Below are 23,644 nucleotides of genomic sequence, written 5' to 3' on the forward strand. Positions count from 1 at the left end.
AAGCAATTTTGAGAATTTTAATTTTTAAGTAATTGTCTTGTGGTGTCAGGTATCACTCAAGACTGTGTATCAATGGAAACAAATTCTTCGTCATTGTAGCCCATGCATGATAAATTCTGTAATATTTTACAGTTTTGTTTCACAATTTGACATTGATTTTATATTTTGGCTTATTTCTAGAATAAGAGTTCTTAATAAAAGTTCCCATTCAGGCCTGTTTGGTGCTGGACATGGATGGATGAAAGAGCTTGAAAGTCATCTGTAACTTCAAGTTGTAACAGCTTGAGTGCATGGAAACAACCCTTGAATTTCCAGCCTTATTGGTCGTCTCATTAATGCCTCATCTGGATGTGTTCTCGTTGCATTTCTCCAGTGGAGGAATGGTCCAAGGAGCACTGCTAGCTCTACTTGAGCAGGAGGTGTCCACGATGGGCACCGTGTGCCCAGGGATGTGCCCAGGGATGTGCCCAGGGGATGTGCCCAAGGGATGTGCTCAGGGATGTATCCAGGGATGTGCCCAGGGATGTGCCCAGGGATGTGCCCAGGGATGTGCCCAGGGAATGTGCCCAGGGATGTGCTCAGGGGATGTGCCCAAGGGATGTGCTCAGGGATGAATCCAGGGATGTGCCCAGGGATGTGTCCAGGGATGTGCCCAGCCGCATCCCTGACAGCACTCCTGGGGCTGTCCCTTCCCGAGCTCCCCGCGTGCTGCTGAGGTGCGTGGTTGGGAAGGAGCACGTGGAAAGTGCAGAAGGGGTGCAGCTGTGGCTGAGCACAGATGTGGCCTCTCGCTTGCCCCATGAGTTGCTGCTGCAGTGGCCTCAGCCTGGCGGGCAGGAGCTCGCCGTGCCTGGCCGGGGTGGCCCATGGCCCGTGCTGTGATGTGACACGGCTGCCTGGCTCTCCTTGCCGGCGACACCGCCGCTCCGAGCGCTGCTGCCGAGCCTCCCGGGACAGCGGGAGAGGTGCGAGTGCCGCGCCCCGGGCACCGGAGCCGCGGCCCTGGCGGGGACACGGGGACACGGGGACACAGGACACGGGACATGGGACACGGGCGGGCAGCCCAGCCCGGAGCAGGACCGCGTCCCGGGGGCGGCGGGCGGGGAGGGCCGGGAGGGAAGGCGGAGGCAGGGCGGGCGCGGGCGGCGCCGGCGGTGGCGGTGGCGGTGGCGGGGCTCGGCGGTGGCGGCGGCCGGCGGAGCTCCGCGCTGCGCTTCTCTCCGGCCCCGCGGGACGAAGCGAACGTGAGCGGCGGCGGGGCCGGGACGGACACCGAGACCGGGGTAGGGAAGGAGCGGTGGCGCGGCGGGGACAGTGGCACTTGTGCCCGGCCAGCCGGGCTCGCCCCGCCCCCGGCGGTGGCAGCGCTTAAGGGACAAGGAGGCGGCGGGGGGAGCGCAGCTCCTCCGGCACCCCGGGGCTGCCCGCGGAGCGCAGCGAGCCCGCCGGCCGCGGGGCTGGGCACGGGCTGGGCGCGAGGAGCCGTGCAGGGACTCCGTGCAGGGACTCCGTGCAGGGTCTCTGTGCAGGGATTCTGGCAGAGATTCTGTGCAGGGACTCTGTGCAGGGACACTGCTCCGCTCCGTCTGAGCAGTTCGCCGGCCGCGCTTCGATGAGCGCTCCCGGACGGCAGCCGTGCCTCCTTCCAGCGTGCCTCGTTCCCCGTGTAGCTCAGTAACTGAGAGGCTTCTGCTTCAATTTGTAATACGGGCTGTTCTTCTGCTTTTTCTTTTTTTTTTTCTTCTTTTTTTTTTCTTTTCTTCCCCCCACTGCCTGGGAAGGTTTTGCTGTTAGGAATGTCCTTGGAATAGAGATGGGAGATAAAGTGTAAAAGTAACTTGCAGAATTGGTTTCTGAATTACGGTGCGTCTAAAAACCAAGTTTGTGCTTCAGCGAGGGCACTGGGAACTTGAAGGCTTCAGTGCTGGTTAGGTTAAAGCTTTGAAACATGAATTTGTGGGAGCAGAATTGTTTAGAAGATGCTAAGACATTGGAAAATAAATGTTTAAAAAGGGAGTGTGATTATGATCTCAAAATGCTCCAGTTTCAGTATTTCACTTTTGACTGCGACTGGGTTGATTAAATACCGTCATTCTTGCAGTTTGTTGCAAAAACATTTATTTAGCGTAGTTTAACCACCAGAATTGTTTGTATTGTTTATCCTACTGTATCTACATAAACTTGATATATTTTATACATTATTTTGTATATATTATACATGCAGACTCGAAATTTCCTGCAGGCTATATTTGCATTGTGTAATGCATGCAGATAATTGTTTTACCCTTTGGGTGATGAGCTTGAAATGCGATGCCATATCACATCACTCAGAAAACTGAAAATTAGATTTGTACCACAGACTAATACTAGGGAATTTCTGCTTCAAATGCCATTTGAACAGTGGTATGCTTTTTACAGCGTTGTGTGTATTTGTTTTTAATATTGCAGATGCCTTTTGATTGCAAGACTGCTGAAATGCTTTGAGGGCTGCGTCTCCTTTCCTAACCATGAACAGTTCAAAATCGCCAGGGCTGGCTGGATTTGGAGTCTTGAAAAACTCAACATGCCACACGGAGAAAAAGATTTCAGTTTTCTTTTCAATAATCTTCATGACGGCGGGAATTTTGTCCAACAGTCTTGCAATTGTAATTCTCATGAAGGCATACCAGAGATTCAGACAGAAATCAAAAGCCTCCTTTTTGCTTCTTGCCAGTGGCTTGGTTGTCACAGATCTCTTTGGTCACCTCATCAATGGAGCCATTGCAGTGTTTGTGTATGCATCAGATAAAGACTGGATTCGATTTAACCAGTCCAACATTCTGTGCAGTGTTTTTGGCATCTGCATGGTTTTCTTTGGTTTGTGCCCACTCTTCCTGGGCAGTGTGATGGCTGTTGAACGGTGCATTGGAGTCACTAAGCCAATATTTCACTCTACAAAAATGACTTCTAGACATGTGAAAATTATGTTGACTATGGTATGTCTGTTTGCTGTTCTTATAGCTTTGCTGCCTATTCTTAGGTTTAGAGCCTACCAAATACAAGCATCGAGGACCTGGTGCTTCTATAAAACAGAACACGTTGAGGACTGGGAAGACAGATTTTATCTCTTACTTTTTTCTTGCCTTGGGTTCCTGGCCCTTGCTATTTCATTCCTGTGCAATGCTATCACAGGAATTACCCTCTTAAGAGTCAAATTTAAAAGTCAACACAGACAAGGCAGATCTCATCATTTTGAAATGATCATTCAGCTCTTGGCTATAATGTGTGTTTCTTGCATTTGCTGGAGCCCATTCCTGGTAAGAGCCTAATGCATTTGCCAATGTTTAATGCACATCACTGTATAAAAGTTATACTTTTTTGTCTCCAGGTTTTAAAGCACTTAAGTTGTGATAACAGCTCCACCCACTCAGTGATATTAATTTTATAGCCTATTGCCCATAATGTATGTACCTATGCATCCATAAAAATCTGGTAGTTATTCTCCACTTCTGATCAATAATACACTAAGCTACATATATAGTGATTGTGAGAATTGTATTTCCAGTGCTTTGAACCAGACAGTGGTAGAAGAATCATGGCTAGAATAATTCAGAACAAATATTGAGATCTTCCAAAAATTCAGTGAAATCTGGGATTGGGAAGTCTTTTTATTCTCTACAGTGTAAATAATTTTTTTATTTATGGAAGTCTGTTAGCTGTTATTTCAACACTTTATTGCTACTTGTGAGCTTTGTTAGGGCAGATAACAGTTAAGAACCTAAAATCCTCCCTCCATTATCAGGGTGTTAAGGGCTTTGCTTTAGGGTCTATTGGCAGTGGGTTGATATCAGCATTTGGTTTAGACCTAAACAAGCTGGGTTTGTAATGTGGACAGAGCAGAGAACTGCTGTGGGCAGGGGTGTGGGACTGTCCCTGCTGTGAATCCCAGAGGTCAGTGCTGGTAGCACCTGCCCTGTGTTTGCAGGGGCAAAGGAACTGATACGGGAAAGAATTTGACAGCTCCAGTTGTATCATGGCATTGTAAAGCTGTTATGGCAGTTGTATGATGGCATTATAAAGGTGGTAGCTTTGTCTCCTTTTACTGTGGCAAATTTGTCTGAAGAAATTTAGGTTTTTTTTGCTAGGGTCAGAGGGTTTGAATCAGAGGTCATATGGAATCTTAATTTCTTCCCTAGAAACAGGGTCCTGTGGTTTTCCAGTGATATAAATGAGGAGCAATTGTGGTTTGAGCTAACAAATACCGACATTTAAGTCTGACATCTGTATCAGATCCAGCTATATTTCATCTGCTCACTGCCTATGGTAGGGTCTGAAGTTACCTGAGTTAAAAATTAGATACTGACACTAGTCCAGCTGCAGCAGTTTGGTATATCTGGCAGGTAGCATTTAATTAATCCGGTATCACAGGCTTCAAGGAGGAAGTCTAGATATGAATGTCTGCAGTCACTGAAATGCACAAAAACTCTTTCAGAGAATTTTTCTGGTCTTGCTGTGCAGCATAGTTTAAATTCATATTGGCTTCTCTCAGTGTTGTGGCTGTAGTGTGTGTAGCATAAACAAAGTTGTCCAAGCAGCAGAGCAAGTTTTGTAGGGAATTTCTTTACAGTTACTTCAGACACCATTTGAAGTTTGGGGCAAGCCATGGAATGGTATTAAAAAAAGCATCTCATATGATGACTTTACTTTCCATGAAAAAGCAGCATTATTATCCTCTGGTGACATTTATTTTCATTTAAAATAATTGCTAAAAGCAGGGATTAATCTGGTTTTGAGAAACCCTTGCATTTTTCAAACCTTTGCTCAGAAGAGCTATAAGTTTTTTAAGTTCAAAAGAGATACTTCATTTATTTAACTCATCAAGGAGCACTAAATTGCAACTACTATGGTTGATTTTGTTACACAATTCAGGTTTTAATTATGATATATATAAAATATATATAAAATTATAATTTTAGAAATTGTGGCAATCTAATGAAATCACAGCACTACTTTCATTAAAATATTTAACTTCATCTGAGCTGTCGTTGACGATGAATTAGTGGTCTAGCAGGAATTTTTTTCAGACCCTTTTCAGAGCTGGTGTTTACAAGGGTTTATGATGCAGGCCTGTGAATGACTTCTTGCTTAATTTTGGACTTGGTGTTTTTTGGGTCTGTGTTGCAGAGGGGAGCTGGTACACAAGGAATTCTGGTCCATTGGGTGGCAAACCTGCTGCTGCTTTGTGTGCCTGCTGGGCTTGTGGTGCTTTGCCTCTGGATCTCTTCTGAAATGAGATGAGCCAAACTTATGCCATTATCAGCCTGGCATCATGGAAAATAGCTCTGAAATGTGGACAAATTTAGAAAGGAAATTTAGGTTAGAAAGGAAAAGTTTAAAAAAAAAAGAGAAAGTAGGTGTACTGTGGGATCAGATTATTGAAACAAAGTTTCAAGAAAGTGAACAATTAGTGTTTCAGCCATAGAGTTTCAGTGGGAAATGCAATGGGACAGGGTCCTTTGTGGGTATTTCTTTCTTAGCTGTTAGGATCATAAAGTTTATATCAGTTAATTTGCTGATTTATTTTCCCATTTCTTGTTTTGATAGCAACAGAATACAAACAGAATTACAAGTGTGGTGTTAATTTAGCAAGATTTTTTGGCCTGCAGTGGAATAAAGCTTTGTCAGGAATGTACTGCTCAAGTGCCACATTAACGCAATCCAGGGTTTATCAAATTGCATGCTTTATGACTAACTGCTGATTCAGACCCACTTGTCTGATACATCTGGAAGGTCTCAGGGCTTTGAATCTGTGAAAAGAATGGTTTACATTCTATAATATAACCAGCATATACCAAAATAAGTATTTCTTGACATTAATATGAGCTGGTGTTCATAGGTGAAATTATCTGGAAAAGGATGTAAACACATGCTTGTTCTGTGATCATTTGCTTCTTTAAATTTTTTTCTCCAAGCTAAGTCTGAAAGTCAGAATTTGGTGTCTAGTCTTTGAATCGTGAATTCTACCTATGTTCTCTGTCCCAAAGAGTATACAGAACAAAATGTTTCGTGAGAGTCAATTGCCTCAAAGTAAACCAAAGTTACTAGAAACCAAATAAACTTCTGGGAGAGAAAGTGGAGGAAGGCAATGCATTTTATACCACATGTGGTTTGCAGATACAAGGGTTTGGATTCATTTGATGTTACTCCCCATCTGATGGGGGGAGTTTAATTTATTTATTTCCCTTCTGTTTTCAATCTGGTCTGGTATGTCTATTGACATATGTGTATGGCTACCAAAATCAAGTCTGTCCAATACTGTAACTGCAGATTTACTTCACTATCAGATTTTAAATTAATTTTATTTTTTTCCAAGTGGAGTTAATATTCAGACATTGTCACTGTCGAGTGATAAAATTATTGTCAGATGCCAGTAGAGTCACAAGACCCTGGATTGTCCTTTATGGTGTCTGGTGTGGAACTGATCTTGACTTTTGCATCTGCTCAGTGATAGTGAAGTTGTTTTGATGCCTATTTATAGATGTGTGTAAATGTATATATAGCTAACACTTAATATTATAAATAATAATATATAGTATTGTAATCAATCACCACTACTGTCTTAAGATTTCTGAGATTTGGATGCAGGGTTTTCCAAAAGCAGAGCCCATGCCATGGCTCTTGTGGAGCTCTCCCTGTGGCTCTTGGACAGGGACCTCCTTCTGATTTATTTTTTTTAATTTTTGATTTCTTTCTCCATCTCATCTGTTTTTAAAAAAATAATCAGCTTTTTCAAGTTTTCTGCCACTGTGATAGATTCTTTCCTTAATGAAGTATGAGAATGAGAGGTGCTCCCCACTTCTTCACTTCTGGGGGAGCACTGATGCCTTTTGAGGAGTTGAGAGCAGGAGAAAATTCACAAAAAACCCAACAAGTGAAATTAATGAGTTTTATAGGAATATATATAGTCAATGGTTTGCAGAGGCACATAAGTTCAGACAGTCGAAATAATTTTGCTTTGTGATGGATAATTTCAGGTAAATATGTTCTGAAGATAGTAACTTCAGCTTCTCTGTATAGTGTCAGCTTTCCTCATCCTTGTGAGAGCTAAGGCAAAGCAGATAGTTGGGCGGAAGCATTTTGTGACAAGCATCCCTGATGAAATACATTGTTTTATAAAGCTGTTTTTGGCTGTGACTTGACATCTGGCCTGCCATGAAACAGCTTGGTTTGGAGCTGTGCTTGTGTGAGCAAATTCTGACATGGGTATGTCGTATTCTGTAGGGCTCAAGGGATAAACATATTATAAAATCTGTTTTTTTAGAGTAGCAAAGTGAACTGCCCGTAACTCTGGACAGGAGAGATTTATTTCAGAGTGAATTTATTTACAGGAACAAATTATGATATGGAGAAATTTCTAATCTTTTTCGTGTGTGAAACAGCCTGGGAAAAATACTTTTACATTCAAATTATTCTTGTTAAGATCTTTTTCCATGCAGTTAACTGATTAAATTCATTCCAGTTTTACCTCCTCTCTACTGCAGAAAATAGCCATTCCTGTTTTTTTTTGGAAAGAGCTCTGTTTATTTCATATGAATAAATCAACTGTTATACAGTTGCTTTTTTTTTACTGCTAGATTAATTTTTATCAGTCCCTTCTCAAGTAATCTCTTCTCTTTCCAATTTGTTATGTTAATTGTGTCTTCCTGAACTCGCTCTGACTTTTTCTCGTCCTCAGACTGTCTCCTGCAGTGAGGCTTGATGACTGCTTTTTGTGCACCTAGGGCTGTGTTCAGATTCTGATTTACTGAATCACTGAACTCAGAAGCTGCTGGTGCTGGTCTGAGTGGTCCTTTCAGGGAATGTGAAGCTGATGTGCTGGCAGGGAGGCTTTTACTGGAATGCCCTGACCCCATCCCACCCTGGCTGCTCCACCAGCTGTTTTGGGTGCAGACAGGCTCAGGGTTGGTAGGTGCTGAAGGAGGTCTCTTCCTTGCAGGTTTTACACAAAATAACTTCTGGGCTATGTCCTTGTGTACAGTGTAAGGAAGTTGGATGTACAGGGCAATGCTCTGCATCTTGTCTGAGTTTTTGTATGTGTAGCCATGCATATACTTTGTCAGGTGTTCATACCTGTGCTACTCTTGAAGTCTCTGCCTCCATTCTTGTTTTCTGTCTTCTTTATTAAGGTGGCAGTTCACCTTTCTGTTGCACTGTCTTATATGTGCAATGTGCATCATATATATCAGCCTGTTGCTTTGTTAATGCTGTTTGTATGCCTTCACTGCTGGTTGTATTGCCCCTATTACTAAAGAGCTACTAAAACATTTATCCCTTGTGCTCTTGTGACTGGTGATTTCTCACAATCAGAAAGTGCAGCTGAAGAGAAGCAGGGAGATGTCCCAAGGTGCAGGTCCATGCTCTGCCAGTGAGGACTCAGATCTCATCTGGGGCTGCTCTGCAGAAGTGTGTTATTACCTTACTATTTATTAGTTCAAAGCTGCAGCCACCCTGAGCTTGTTCTGCCTGCACAGGCACTGTCAACAGGGAGAGTGATCTTTTCTCTTGATAAAGAATAAATCAGCCTTTCAATTTGCACAGGTGTAAATCTGAAGAGTGAAGATGGAGACACTCTTAAATATGTTCAGCTAACCTTGCAGCTTTTGTTTGAATGCTGTAAACTTTCAGAGGGGAAAACAACACTTACCTGTCCTTTTCAGGGCTCAGATTTTAAAGATAATCAGCGATAATCACTCTGCTTGTGCTGGCTTTTGTTATTGAGTTCTTGCTAGAACATTTGCCTGCTGACCCTGCAGGAAGGCAGGATGTATGTCAGCAGAAGTGGTTTGTGTTGGTGTGGGAACACCTCCCACCCTGCCTGTGCCAGGGGAGGTGACCTGTGTGCAGGTGTCTGGGAGGAAAAAACTCCTTGGACACTGTCTGTGCATCTCTGGGGCTGGGTGCAAGCCCATGTTGGGAGCCCACTGCTGTCACCATGATTTTAATATATCAACCAGCTTCATGGGAAAGGGAAAAAAGCTTTTTGCCTGCTAGATACACCTCTTCATCTCTAGTCTGCAGCATCGATACAGTGATAGTTATTGTTGGCTGTGGATAGTTCTTTCTTTTCCAGACCTTGCTGTGTCAGAGGAGATCAGTTTGGATGAATAAAATGCTCCCTAAGTTCCTCTAAAAAAAAAACACCCGAGTTTGATTGTCTTTTTGAGCTACATTAGAGAAAGGGCAGTCACTCCTATCATGGTCCTTTGATTGCTTGCTGAGTTTCTCCATGCATCCATTAACTCTGTGCAAATTCAATTATTGTTCTTGCTTGAGTTTCTCCTAGCATCTGATAACTCAAGGTTAAATTACTGGAAGATCACTGTCTTTGCTAATATTATGGCCCAAAAGGTATTTTGAAATATATAACTCATTTTGTGGGTTAAGAGGAAAGAGAACACTCATTTTGATTGAAGTTTTTGTTAGTCTCAAGACAGAAGTTTCTTTCCAGCTTACTTTTCCATGGAATAAGGTTTATTCAGCAGCTCAGACAATCTGAGTGTGCTTTTGTTGTTCATTTTCCATTAAAATTCTTCTGGAAAGAATTTGCATGTATTGGCAGAGAGAGTAACAAAGTTTAATACAATGCATTTAAAAGTCTAATCCACCTATTCAGATGGATTAGAACCTTTGGATAAGATGTTCATACCTTTCTCAGTATTGGCTGTAGAGAACTTTCTTAAATTTTGTACTCTTAAGTGGAACAGCTACCTAATTCCAGCAGGTTAGGTGAGAACTGGAATGGCATTAATTTTAGACTATACTTCCTTAGAATGATATTGAATTTTAAAGGTACTGTTTTGGTTCAGAATTGGTCGTCCTATTTTCATCTTTTACAGTACATAGAGATCTTACAGGCCTTATCCTTTCTGAGAAACATGAATCATTTTAGCAAAAATATTTATAAGCATGGGCCAGGGCGTAGTTATCATAGAGTGCTTAGAAACTCTATAGTAATTGTGGCTAAATTTGTAATTCAAGTGTTTGCCTCCCCCTCACAGAAGTCAGGGAGCTGAGATGGTCTCAACAGGAAAGTGCTGGGGAAGAAATGGGCAGTGCTAATGATAGGAAAGGAAGGAGGGCTGAGACTGACATATTGCCCTTTACCAGAGTCTTCTGGGGATGCATAAATACAGTTTTTCTTATCTATGTTTACTTGTGCTGTTTGGAAAAATTTGCGTAAAGCCTTTTCTATTAATGCAGAGCCATCAGAATACAATAAGATTGTTTGTTTTGGAGAGAAAAAAATAGGGAAAGCAGGTTTCCAGTCGTGTGAGAACATGGTATTTCAGAATAATGTGCTTCTGGTTTTCTTTCATAATTTTTTCCTTCTTGATTTTTAAATTTAGATGTTATATAGAGAATTAGACTATGAAACAGTATTTTGTTTCAAATAGACATCAGAAACTTTCACAGAAAATGTGGGTTGGTTTTTTTGTCAATTTTGAAGTTGTCATCTCAAGAAATCAAATTCTGAAAATTTCACCAAAATAAATTTGCCATTGATAATCTTTCCTTTCTTATTTCACTTGGTTAAGTTTTTTGATTCTGTGTCTGATACTAAAAAGTAAGTCAGTTTGACATTCATTCTATTTTTTGATATAAGAGAATTCTTCCTATTTCCTCGATATTACACTTATTCAGGCATTTCTTACTTGAAAATGTTATACACTACATAACTATCTTTGGAAAATATCATACATGGCATAACCATTTTTGGATGGTTATTTTAGGAAAGCTGTCTTTCCTGACTATCTAAACACTTTAAATGGTAAAGTTGTTGCTGAAAAATCTCAGGGAGTAATACACTCACATGGAAAAACTCCAGAAAGTCATTCATCTTCATCAGTTTTAATGACAGACATCAGGATATAATACACATTCATATGGTCTGTGAGAGAGTATTTGTTATTATAATTATTATGGTGTTAATTCACAATCTGAAGTGTGGCATGATGCTTTCTAGTAGAAGCCACTTGTGTCTCCAGTTCTGTAGATTGATTGTCTGAGAGGAATTGCTGAGTTGCACTTTGGCTCCCCTGTGAGCCCTGTGTGCCCAGCAGTGCAGAGCACCCATCACAGCTTTCAGGAAAGCACACCCATTTTTGTGGGTGTGCTTTTACAAACAGCAGTGCTCAGGGAGCAGAACACTGCAGAAGGGGTTTACACCAGGGTGGCAGTGAAGTTTCAATACTCGTGACTCAGTCTTTGGGATTCATTTTCATACTGGGTGAGGTGAGCTAGATGAACAGTGGAATGAGCTGGAGCTGCTTTGTACAGGATGGTACAGTACCTTTCCTACTGTCCTGCACCTGTGTGCTGCCCCTCAGGAGGTTTGGGCTCCCAAAGTTACTGCAGTGGGGTGGGATGGAAAGGATGTAGTGAATCTGCTCAAGAGTAATCTCATGACCCACGTGAGGTCTGATATCAGACATGATGGGGGGGAAGACTTGTGCTGAGAGGGAAGTGACCAGCTATATTCCCATCTGCTTCACTGCATGGAAAGAGAGAAAGTGAAGCAGAAAGGAGTAAGCAGTTTGTTTTAGAATTTACAGTTCATTAGTGATTTGGAAATAAAATTGAATCCATCTTTTACCAGAGGCACGCATTTGTAGAAGTAATGAGAAATAAATCACTTCTAAATACAGACTTGATTTTTCTCTTCCATTCTCCTCCTGAATCGTGGTTGAGCTGCACAGCAGGGCCTTGCAATTTATTTGCCAACATAAAAGGAAAAGGTAATAGCAAATTACGTATTCCAACTTGGTAGATATATTGCTAATTCATTAGCCTTGATATTTCTGATCATAGCTGCTTAGTTTACTCCTTCAGGATGATACACAGAATAAGTCACTTTAACAAAGGTGATCTAAAAAGAGCGACACAAAAACCATCATGTCTTCTTTTGCCTCCAGTCAGATTTTTTCAAACACTGCAAATCAGATAGTACTGAGCGATTAGGTGTCTATCACTCCAGTCCATCTTCAACAAGGACAGGATCCCCAGTGGAGGTTTAAATAGAAATTAGGAAAACACATCCTCATTGAAAGGGTGATCAGGCATTGGAATAGGCTGCCCAGGGAAGGGCTGGAATCACCATCCCTGGAAGTGTTCAGAAGGCATGTGGATGTGGTACTTGGGCATATGGAAAAGGTTTCATGGTGAGTGTGGTGGTGCTGGGTTGATGGTTGGACTTTGAGATTGTAGAGGTCTCCTCCATCCAACTTTTTCAGCTGTTCTGTAACTGGACCTCTGCAGCTCCTCTTCCCCAGGCTATCTGTATATTGTTGGTTTTTTCCTCATTCAGACACTTCTCTTCCTCCCCAGTATTGTGTTTTATTTGTGATTCTTTCTTTGGGTATTTGTAGGGTATTAGTGGGAGAAGTTCTGTCACTCCTAAATAAATTAGAATATTTATTCAAGCATTAAAAATATTATTTTCGCCCCCAAATGCTGGAAAAGAAAGTGACAATAGAGAAGTAATTTCTAGAGTTTAAAGCTTTATCCAACTGATACTAATGGAAGAATAAATCAATCCCAAATATGTATAGTCCTTGCCTTCCTAAATACTTGAATGTGGTCCTTATTATAGATATTAGACATCCTGTATTGTTTTCTGTGTCCTGTAAAGCTTCTCTAGCATTGCTGGGTAAAGAATATTTTAATTCTATCTATAAAACAAACTTCTTTGTGCGAGAGGTTTTTTGTTATAGGCCTTGTTCTTAGGGGAATACATTCCTCATGCTGTGGAAACAGGCTTTTTTGTAACTTTAAAACATGTAGCTCAGGAAACAGGTTGTTTATTTGACTTTGGTATGGACGCTATGTCTTTTCATTATGAAGTGACTCATCTGCTGTTTCCAATGCTAGAATCTTTTCTATCTATATCTACAATGTTTTCCTTTCAAATGAGTTATCAATTAAGCTGTGAGAATAATTACATTGCTAACTAGTTGAAGTGAAGTATTTCTTATTTTGATGGTCAATCCAAGATAGAAATTTTTGGATTATTTCGGAAAAACAGAGGTGTCCTCAAATGCTTTATTCCAGCCCAGCACAAATTTATTCTACGGCAAAATTGATGCAAAATAGGTGGTATCCAAGGGGAAAGTTGACAGAAAAGAAAAACTTCACTTTCACTTAATGTTTGCAAGTTCATGCACAGAGACCTGCCCCTGCCCTCTGGTTAGGAGGTTCACTTCATGATTTCTTTCCTGTCAACTTCAGTGAGAAATTGCCTGGTCACAGGCTAAGCTGCGTCTGAGAAAGGAATATGAGAAAATATTTTTATTTGTTTTGTGAAAAGTTTTGTGTTTTCTTGTTTTCTCTATACTTTTTGGACTTTTCACACCTCTTTCACACTTCTGTAGTCTAACAATACTTTCAAAATGTTTATGCAGCTCATTTTTAAGGGGGGAAAATAGAGAGCTAGTGGGTACACTCTTAATTTTTAGTGACATTATAATTTTATCACAGAAATATATATGAGAGAAAAAGAGGCTCCCTTATTCTGCTGCTGCTTCTCAAGAGCTGATCCTGCTAAATTGTACATAAGGAATTACTACATGTGCTCTTAAAAGTACCCTGTGGACTCTAACATGGCAGAAATCTGGCTCATATATTTTGTTGTCTACAATTCCTTTTTAAATTTGCATTTTTTTATAAAACACAATGCTCAGTTAAAATTTAATCACTAAGCTAAGTGATCATCTGGTATATAAAAGTTGAAGATACAGTTAATGTTTTTCTTTTAGAAAGGGAAAGGAAAGCATTAGGGGAAAAACATGTTGCAGATCTAGAACATAAAAGGCATTATGTGGCATAAGTAGAACAGTGTGTGTACTAATATTTTGATGGCAGAAGTGCTGCACTGCATATTGTTCTTGGAAGCTCTTGTTTTTAAACTGACTTGCAGAATCACATAAAAACTAAAATGAAGCATACTCAGCTTTGTTGCAACAAATGCTTGGCTTGTATACTGCAAGATCAATACAGCAATGGTACAGGCAAATTGCTGTCAGTGTTTCTTTTTTAACAGCTCTACTTGGGAGATATAAAATGGTACATAAAATGTGAAGATATATACATTTTTATTTCTTTCTCATGCTATTTTGCAGATTAATTTTCTTAAGGTCTGTGTTTGTAGAGTAGCACAAAATGTCATCTTATGTGATCCCTTGCCTGTTAGACTGAAGCTGCTTTTGTAAAATGAAAAATGAAATTTCAAAAAACTCTAGAAATTCAAAATAAGTTTATATTTTTTGTTGGGATATAATCAGTAAAGTTCTGCCTTGAAACCTCTGTGGTTTAGAAGGGGATTTGCAGCTCAGGGTCTGACATAGGCAGTAGTGCAAAATACAAGTGTTCTGCAAATACTGAAAAATCCATGGACTTCCTTCCATTAATGGAAATCCTCAGAACTGCTTGTAAGGAAATCCAAAGGAAGAGGAAGAGGCTTGGGAGGGTCTGCAGGGAAGTGGAGTCTGAAGGCTGAGCTGCAGAAAACAAAAATTTCCGATATTTGTCTATTCTGCTTTCCATGTCAATCTCTTGATGACGGGGTTTTATCCAGTTTCCTGGAGTCAAGGATAGAATCTGGATTTAAAGCTTGTGAGGTGAAATGCATCAAAGTCTCATTTTTGTCTTATTTCTTAACTAGCTCTAAAGTCAGCTTCTTGTTTTGACTAACTGTCCTTGAGTACTAACAGGAATGTGACTAAGCAGCACAGCCTTTGAACCTATTGGTTGTTCTTGTGTAGATCCAATTGGAAGAAAAATTAAATTAGTGCTATTTATGTTTGGTGAGTGGTGTGAAGCCTTGGGGCAATTTTTTTGTTTATGGCCCTGAACTTTGTCCCAAAGGGAAATGATAGTTCTCGGATGCTGTCTGGTAGATGCAGAATTGAAGAAGTCAACAATTTCAAGATGTTTAAAAAAATTTTCCATCAGACTTTCTGGATCTTGCAAAGTGAGCTTTGGTTTTAATGAGGCTTAAAGTTGGACAAAAAATATGAAGTATAATGTATTGTGTCAAGTCCCTCCTTGACACAAGTCTGATTTCTCTCTATATATTTTTAGGGACACTGAATTCTCAGGTCCTTTCTTAAACCAGCAAGGACTCGTATGAGTGAGAGTAACTTTATCTCTTTCAAGCAGGTTTGAAAAATTGCTTTTAAAGTTATGCTTTTATGGTACCTTTTCTAAAGAAAGTTACATCATATGATTTTTTTTTTTTTTTTTGCAAACCAGGGAGAGATACTACAGCTGTTTTCATATAAACAGTGTATAAATCAGCAGAGTGCTACTTGGATTCTTACATTTCTAAATATGTCAGAAAATGTCATGAGTTACGTTTATTATTTACCAGCTGTGGATTAATTTTTTGAGTCATGCTGCTGAATCTGCATGAATATTAACTTCAGTTGTGGAGATCCAAGGTGATTAGATATGATACAATAGTGTTGCCCCTTCCCCACTTGTGTGCTGCTTGCTACAGAGAACAGAATTCCTTTGTCATACCAACCTGCTGGACCTGCAGGGGTAGGAAAAAAAGGGTTTAAATCAGTTTCCTGACTTTGAACCAATTATTGATCCCTATTACTCCAATAGAAATAAATGAAGTGTTCTTTTTGTGCCCGTGGGGGTGGTCCCTCTCTCAAAAGTCCGCTTGGCACTGCACCAAGTTCTGGTGGCAGTTTCTGAGCTGATGACTTGAACCATTTCAGTGACACGAATTTCTCACACCTGAGGAGAAAACACAGACTGTCTGCTTGTTTTGCTTGAATGACATCCTTTATTAAATAGCTGGTAGTGGATTAGTCCTTTTTATAACTTATGGTTTCAAACTGACTTTGGAACAGTATTTTAAATTTAAATAAATCGACTATGAAAATGTGATAGAAATAATAATTTATATCAACTTCATTCCATTCCACCCCTCTTCTACTGAAGTTTAAGTCTTGTTCTAGAAATCAGCAGATGATTTTAGAAAGGCTCCAGACTATAGTCTCCTCTTTGCACAGTTGCTTGCAGTTTTCTTACATGATTTTTCAGAGGATGTGAAGAGCCTCCAGTACAGGGCAGTGTCTTTGAAGGAGTGAGAAACTCTCTCACTTCATACTCAGTGATGTCAACGTGTCCTGCTGCTCTGCTTTGAGTATTTTAGTGTAAAAATGCTCATGCTCAGGGCTGCAATGAGATTCTCTGACTTCCTCCATTTCTATTTGGAAATCTTGGCCTCTCAGAACTGCAAAAAGATGGGACATTCTTTTATATTAGTTTTAAAGGTATAAGAAAGAAAATATTTCTAAATTTCTGCACAATACTCCCAAATAATGCTAGCAATATGGTTAGGAAAATTGTATTTTATAAAATAAAACTTGTAGATAATTAGATTTTATCTTTTTATTTCACATCCTATAGATGAGTTGCTTAAACATGTGTCTGTGTACATAAGCTCTGCTTGCTGTGTGTGAGTTTAGATGTATTATTTTTTGTATGTCCAATGTTCAGAAGAGGCGACTGAAATGTTCTGGATGAAGCTTGTCCAAGCGTCAGAATCCATAAATTATGTATCAATTTTCCTTGTTGTCCTGATTTACTTCATGCAAGTCCATAATCATAGCAGAAGTAATTTATTTTGATCAGCAAATGAATAGATTCACTTAGAGATGATTACTGCTAAATGCAAATGACTACTAAATGCAAACACTTCTCAGAAGTGTTCTAAGTAACATCAGGAAATAAGTTTTACAAAGTCTGGATGGAGCTAGTTTTCCTACTTAGCAACACTACTGCGTGTTTTTCTGGACATGAAATTGCATTGGATTTGGCATTTATTAACTCCAGAGAATGTGATAGAGGAACAACAAATGAATTTTTAAGTACATCAAGAGGCAGAGTAGTAGCCTGTACGTCTGTATTAAGTCAAACATGCTGTATGGGATAAGGTCATTGATCGGTGAGCTCTGTTGAGCTGTCATTTGCTGCCCAGTCCTGTTTGCAGAGTAAGGAGTATTCTGTCTGAATTTGCCTTGTGGTATTGGACCTCTAATAAATAAAATGTAGACTGTCCTGAAAAAGCATCCCTGCAAAGCCAAAGGAGTTGTTCAAGTTTGGGTGGGATGCTGATGTCAGAGAGGAATGTGCCCAGTGGTTGTGGGGTGAAAAGCAGATTCAGGGAACTGGCTTGTGTTTGTGTTGGCTTGGTGCTGAGACATTCCTCCTGCTCCCCACACCAGTTCCCAGCTGTGTTCCTGCCAGTCCTACCAGCTTCCTTAGCAATGTTCCTGGGGGCTTCCTTGCTGCTCCTGTAGAAGCCATACAGAAACACGCCATCAAATGCTTCGTCAGACAAGTTCAGTGTCCTTCTGTGCATTCACTTTATGCCTTTCAAGTTTATACTCAGATGTGGTGACCTGCAAGCTATGCATAGGGTCTGGAAATACAGAGAAGCATTTAAAAATAAGTAGAATAGGTTTGCTGACATACTGAGCTTTAGTTTTCTCTCTTCATTCATTATTGTTTTTTAGTTTTTCCGTTAAGTTTCTTTTCAGTGCATCTTTTTGAAACTACAACCCTGCACTTGGACAGCCTGACCCTACCTCTCATTGCCCAATAAATCAGTGTACTCACAGCATCAGTTGTAAAATATACTGTTTCTTAGTTAAATAACTGCAGTGCTTTAAAGGCTTTGGAACTAAAAGCCTTACAGTGTTTCATCTTTCTACCAAAAAAGTCTTCATGTGGTTTTAACATTAATAACAGGGAGACATAATTTAGCATCTTCTGGCAGATTCCTGGCTTGGCAGATCAGGCTTTCCTCACACAAGGACTCAGGTTTCAAACGCCCAGTGGCAGCCAGCCTGTAAAGGAGGTATCTGCAGGGCAGGAGTCCCAGTGCCCTGGGTGTCCCTGGGGCTGTGTCACAGCCCAGCTCCTTGCTCTGCAGAGCAGGGAGCCCAGAGCCACAGCTGGTGCAGCCCTTGGGTGTCCTCAGCCCTGCTGAGCTGGTCTGCAACTCCACAGTGTGGAATTATTGGCTCTGGTAGTGTTGTTGCTGGTGGAGGTCTGTCCATGTGTAGTCCTTCCGGAGGTGGATGAAACCCTCTGTGTCTCCACTGACAAGTGGCTTTTGTCACCATGGCTTAAATTTTCCTACAGACCTCTAAATCCTGTGGTGTCAATAAATTGTGTTCTGCTGCAGTGTAAAAAATGTGAATCTTCATGTTGAAATCAAGGTACTGTGTTCCTTATGCAGCCTTTAATTGTGAAAAGCAAAATGTGAAAAAAATTAAATAGCTGTTATGAAATGTGCTGGCCTACAAGTGGATTCAGTTCTTGAGAAAATCCATTTCTGGAACAGTCTTGGAACACTTTCTTAGATCAAATTCTGGATTAGGTTTTACTTGTTGCTCAGATCACTCCCCTGCTTGAAGGGTATTCCCTGGCTGGTTGCCATCCTCTACTTAAAGTTCAGCAGAAGTAATTCAGCAGAGGCACATGTGTGTCCTTTGTAAAACATTAGAGGATTTCTAGGATGATAAATGATTTATGCCTGAAAGTATTTAAATTGCAATTTGGGATGCACTGGTGCTGTGAAGGTGTGAAGATTAGAGAAAATGTAGAAAGGATTTTACTCATTTACATGCTCTCTTTGCATGTATTTTAATGTACAGTTTCAAAATACTCGATTTTCAGGTAATTTAGATGCTCTCTTGGTGTATTTTTTGATGCATAATTCTAAAATATTCCCTTTTCAGGTGACAATGGCCAGGATTGGGATTAATGAAGGTGGTTCAAAGGAGACCTGTGAAATGATACTTTTTGCTCTCCGAATGGCCACGTGGAATCAGATTTTGGACCCCTGGGTGTACATTCTGCTCCGGAAGGCTGTTCTCAAAAACCTCTACAAGATCACGAGCGGGTGTTGTGGCGTGCACGTCATAAACTTACACATGTGGGAACTCAGCTCCATCAAGAATTCTCTGAAGGTTGCAGCAATATCAGAGTCACCAGGAAGTTCCAAACAGATAAACCTCCAGCCTCTCAGCTCTATGGGAAAGTAAAGTTTAACTCGGTCTGTGAAGAGGTGATGGAGGCAATGCTCCTACATGGGCAGTACCTTAAAATGAGTTCCAAGGCTCAGTGGTTTGGCATTTGTTTTAAATTGTGAGTGGTTTGCTATCGTTGCTTACCAGTTTGATATTGCTACTCCTAAAGATGCCCTTGAACGTTTTAATTCACTTTAGAATACATCCCTTCCAAAACTGGCAGTGGAATGTTAAATCATCTGTATTTTTCCCTTCCATACACTAAAGTGAAGAGGGCTCCTTATAACACTCCCCACCAAACCTTTCTCCTTAACAGGCTTCTTACAAGTGCAGAAGTGATCTCCAGGGTGATTTTAAAAAGGGGTAGATTTTTTTCTACCAGAGATACTCTCAAATCCTTTGCAGAGTCACTGTTTTCTGGAATAAAGTCAAGCATCATTTCCATAAGGGTATTCTGTGCTTTCAGGCATTGAATTTCCCAATTGTATATATAAAAAACATTTTGCTTATGTCCTGTTTATTAAATGATCGACTGTAGTTGGTTCATTGACTTGACCTCTTAATTATTTACTGTTCCATGAATTTTTTGGAGAGCTGCAAACTCTGCATCAGTGTTAGCATTCCTTTCAAATCACTGACAAAACCTGAGGTTCTCTGTGGGAGCACAGAAGCAGATAAGCTCAGCTTCCTTGTAGTTATGTTTTGAGGTGTATTGGTGAGCTTTCAGTCCTTTCAACAAATTTTGCTGAAACTAACAGGCATAAAGCAGTGGTTAGTCTGTGAAAACAGTAGTTTTCCCCTCCCTCCCAAACTTAAGGATGATTCTGGAAGCATTCCCCCAGTGCATGTGCAGAAATACTCATTTGTACATCTGCTTCATTTGTAAAGGGTCACACATGTGTAATGAAAATGTGTGTGACCAAATGGGCACCTCTGCAGGGAACTGCTTTGGGAGTGGGGTTTTGTTTGTGAAAAACTGAATGCTCAGTTTTTGCAGGGTCTGTGTCTGAAGAGCTGAGAGCATTCAATAACTTGAAAGTACCAGAAAATTTTCAGGACAGCTTCACATGGAAGGCCCTTCACCTTTAATGCTGCTAAAAGAAGCTTTGGTTTTTGTGACTGTATGCTATTCAGAAGCCAAAAATGAGAGATATTGTTTAAAGCTAGGTCCATGTTATTTTTACCTACTTTACTTCAAAGAACTACATTAGCAAAGTGTTGGTATATTTGAACAAAGTAGTTAAAAACAGATTCACTACACAGACAGTCTGAGGGACCAAAACTATTCACAAAGTACAAATTCATGTTGTATGTGAGAATAGTTTGTAAGTCAGAAATTGAAAACCCAAATTTTTTTTCTTTTTTTTCCCCCCTTTTTCTTTTTAAAGTTATTTTCTTTTTGTTTTAAAAAGGTTGAAAAATAAGTGGGTTAAATAACCCTGTAATGAAATGGCTTTATTTATCCTAAAGAATTTCTGTGTGTGATTTTTTTTCTCAGTCATAGGGCTGATTTGATGGACAGATTTGATGCTGGTAGAAGTTCTGCACTATTGCTTCACGTGAGTTCTGCTGAAATCTGGAAGCATTCAGTCAGTGCTCAACTTGGCTTTTTCATTTTGTAGAATGTGATGTCAGTGTATCTGTTGACATAAATTATTTGTTCCTTTTGGAAGATTGTTGTTTTAGCAGCTGCAAAATAGTGTTGGTCCGTAAATTGTTGAGATATTTGATCGGTGAATGAAGCTTGAAAATGTTCCATTTTGTTGTGTGAATAAATGTAGCTTATGTTGTTCATTCTGGTTGGCTTGTAAAACAACAAAGCAAAGTTTATATGTATATGTGATTTCTTATATTTTGTGTACTGATACACATTGAGTGTAAATTGCGAAGCCTCATTAAAAGTTACCAATCTGTATCTGAGAGTTAAGGTGTTTTTGTGTAACAAAAAAGATCCTAAGTTGTTAAAAATAATCCTTATGACAAAAAACATCACACTGGAATCAAGCCAACCACTACCATTCCCACGTGTGTGGAGGCAGAGAGGAGGAACTCAGGGAAGAGGTGCCAGTGTTTGTGTGTGGCTGTTGCACGAGCAGCCCAGGGCATTTGGTGGTCTGAGGCAGACAAGGCCATGTTCTGATGACCCATCCTTAGAAAATGTAAATAAAAGTGGAACTGAGGCAGTTTGGTGCTTGGCATGAAAGTATTTTTATCCACATATCTGCCCATGTGTCACTTACACTATGAATCCTGAAAAAAAAGTGAGTTTTGCTGTTGATATTCGCCTTGCTCGGTGATGTGATGGCCTGCAGAGGCAGCTCAGGATACAGTCACCCAAGGACCTGTTACTACTGAAAGTGATTGGATTATCATTTCATTCATTTCACCTCACAGGAGAGCCAGCAACGTGCTGTGTTGTGTGATTAGCAAGTTATATGTTTTATGGAATATGAGATTATTAAAAAACCAGTGGGATGGTTTCACATTAGGATCTGACTATTGCCCAGGCAGGGAGCAAAGGACAGTGTGCTCAGTGCTGATGATCTCTTTAGAGGTTGGCTAACGATGCCAGCAGTCATGAGCTGCCTATTTACTGCTGGCTGTAATTAGTGCCTCCAGAGCAGGCAGGGGCAGTAAGTGCTCTGGTGGGAAGAAAGTGAATCTCATTTCTGACTAATGACTGAGGAAATCCTCGGGGTGGGAGAATATTTTAATCTAATTGGGATTTTAAGCAATGGCAGGCCATATAAGGAAGTTCATTATCCTAAAATGAGGTCCTAGCCTGGGCTGAATCAAATGCTGAGGAAATAAGCCATCAATAACCAGTTGCTCATCGCTGGGATTATGCAAATACCTGTAGTTTGTTACCTGGATACAAAGATGGAGAACGAGGTTTAAGGTCTTTTAAATGTGATTCTTGAGACAAAGGGTCCAACTTGTTTGGGTTTTTTTCAGATTTCTGTATATTAAGTGTTTTTATTAGTTTAGTCTGATATGTTACCAACAATTTCAGGAAAAGCAATATGTACCAGTTCTGTAGCCATGGTGATCCTTTAGGACAAGATGTTGGGACCTTTCAGATGTTACAGGTAACTCAGCACTTCACTGAATAGCAGCATAGATTGGAATGAGATTCAATTTTCTTGGGAAAAGTGCTCAAATGCCAAGGGAATTTAGAATGCCTATGGTGACTTTTATTGCTTCCTTAAAAAAACCCAGATGCTTCTCAGTTTTAACTTGTGCAATCTGCCACCATTAAAAATGGCAAAACTGGTCTTTCATTTCAGCAAACGACTTTCTGTTGAGTTGCTGCATTATATTGAGGAAAGTATTTACTCTTTGAACAGAAAATGTTTTCCTGCTGAATGTCAGTTGATTTTAATCCGTACTAGCAAATTTTAAAATACTGTTTCAAAAGTGAAATAAAAGAGGGGCTGTTTAAAATGCATTTTTTGTTCTTAAGATAACCCCAAGTTTACTGCTATGGTGAGAAGTAGCTGCAAGGAAAAAAGCCAGTCATGAGTTCCACTACCCCTTGGCTATCAGCTTGTATTGAGGGTGCATCTCAGGTGGAGAATACTGCCCATTAAAGCTATGCTGACTGGTTCAGTAACAACATGGTTTGTATTCTCATAGAAATGACTTTTTATAGGTGTGTTTCTCCTTACCAGTGTCTGCAGCAATGTGGGGAGTGGTGGTGACAGGTATTGTGTGTCTCACAGGTTGTCTTGGACACTGGAGCTGGGCAAACAATGGGTAAAATATCATACTTGCTTCTCTGCATGGAACAGCCACTGTCACAGCTTACTTACTGGTGACCATTAATATATCCAGTTGGATAATTTGGAGGGAGACCTTCTTATGTCCAGGACAGAACAATCCAGTCTAGCAAGTAAACTGCTCTCTCGACACCAAACTGTTTGCTGTTGATTTTATTCAGTTGTATTGGGAGCCCATGCCTTTGGTGGGAGGTGCTAGTGAGCAGCACCTACATTGCTTGTCATCAGAGATCCTTGAATGTAACTCACAGATTCTTTAACTCATACTTTCTTCAGGCTTTTGTAAGCTTTCCTGGTTATTTAATTAGGTCTCAATTTTTTTGGTGAAGTCTGAAAGCCAATGACCATTGCAGGTCTTTATCATCTGTTATTGGTTTGTCCTTGGTAAGCAGTAATCCATACTTTTTCTGGTTTTCAGTTCACTTTAACAGTGTCTGGGAAATCAAACCAGATTGGTAGTCTGAGCTTTTTGTAGCTGGTGCTCTGCTATATGCAGGTGGATGCAATGAACGTGCGGTCCACAGTTTCTGGCTCAAGTGTCTCTGAGTACAAAGTTGGGGGTTTTTTGGTTTTTAATTTGTTTTTTTGGTTTCTTTAGGCAGGCAGTGCAATCGAGGAATAGATCTGCCGGGGAAAACAGGGATTTGAGCAGAGCCTGAAAATTGTGCAAGCCCTAAACCATTAGGTCTTACTCAGTACAATTTTTTCTTAAGAAAGAGAAAACAAACATACATAATATTTGCAGCAATTTACAGGAAGAATTAATAACACAAAAAT

At 40.3% G+C, this 23,644-nt stretch overlaps 1 protein-coding gene across 5 annotated transcripts; it reads left to right on the forward strand.

Moving 5' to 3' along the window:
- Positions 1-662: 662 nt before the first annotated feature.
- On the forward strand, positions 663-21,003 carry PTGFR (prostaglandin F receptor). 5 transcript variants are annotated; one of them, XM_033068130.2, is made up of 3 exons: positions 663-716; positions 2,449-3,296; positions 18,798-21,003. In XM_033068130.2, exons 2-3 carry the CDS (start codon positions 2,508-2,510, stop codon positions 19,101-19,103), a joined length of 1,095 nt encoding a protein of 364 aa, XP_032924021.1. In that variant the 5' UTR covers positions 663-716; positions 2,449-2,507; the 3' UTR covers positions 19,104-21,003. The 5 variants fall into 5 exon arrangements, with proteins under 5 accessions (XP_032924021.1, XP_032924019.1, XP_032924018.1 ...); XM_033068128.1 differs by lacking the exon at positions 663-716 and adding an exon at positions 896-965; XM_033068127.1 differs by lacking the exon at positions 663-716 and adding an exon at positions 1,177-1,283.
- The last annotated feature ends 2,641 nt before the right edge of the window (positions 21,004-23,644 follow it).

Source organism: Catharus ustulatus, chromosome 9, assembly GCF_009819885.2.
Source record: "Catharus ustulatus isolate bCatUst1 chromosome 9, bCatUst1.pri.v2, whole genome shotgun sequence".
Taxonomy (NCBI): Eukaryota; Metazoa; Chordata; class Aves; order Passeriformes; family Turdidae; genus Catharus; species Catharus ustulatus.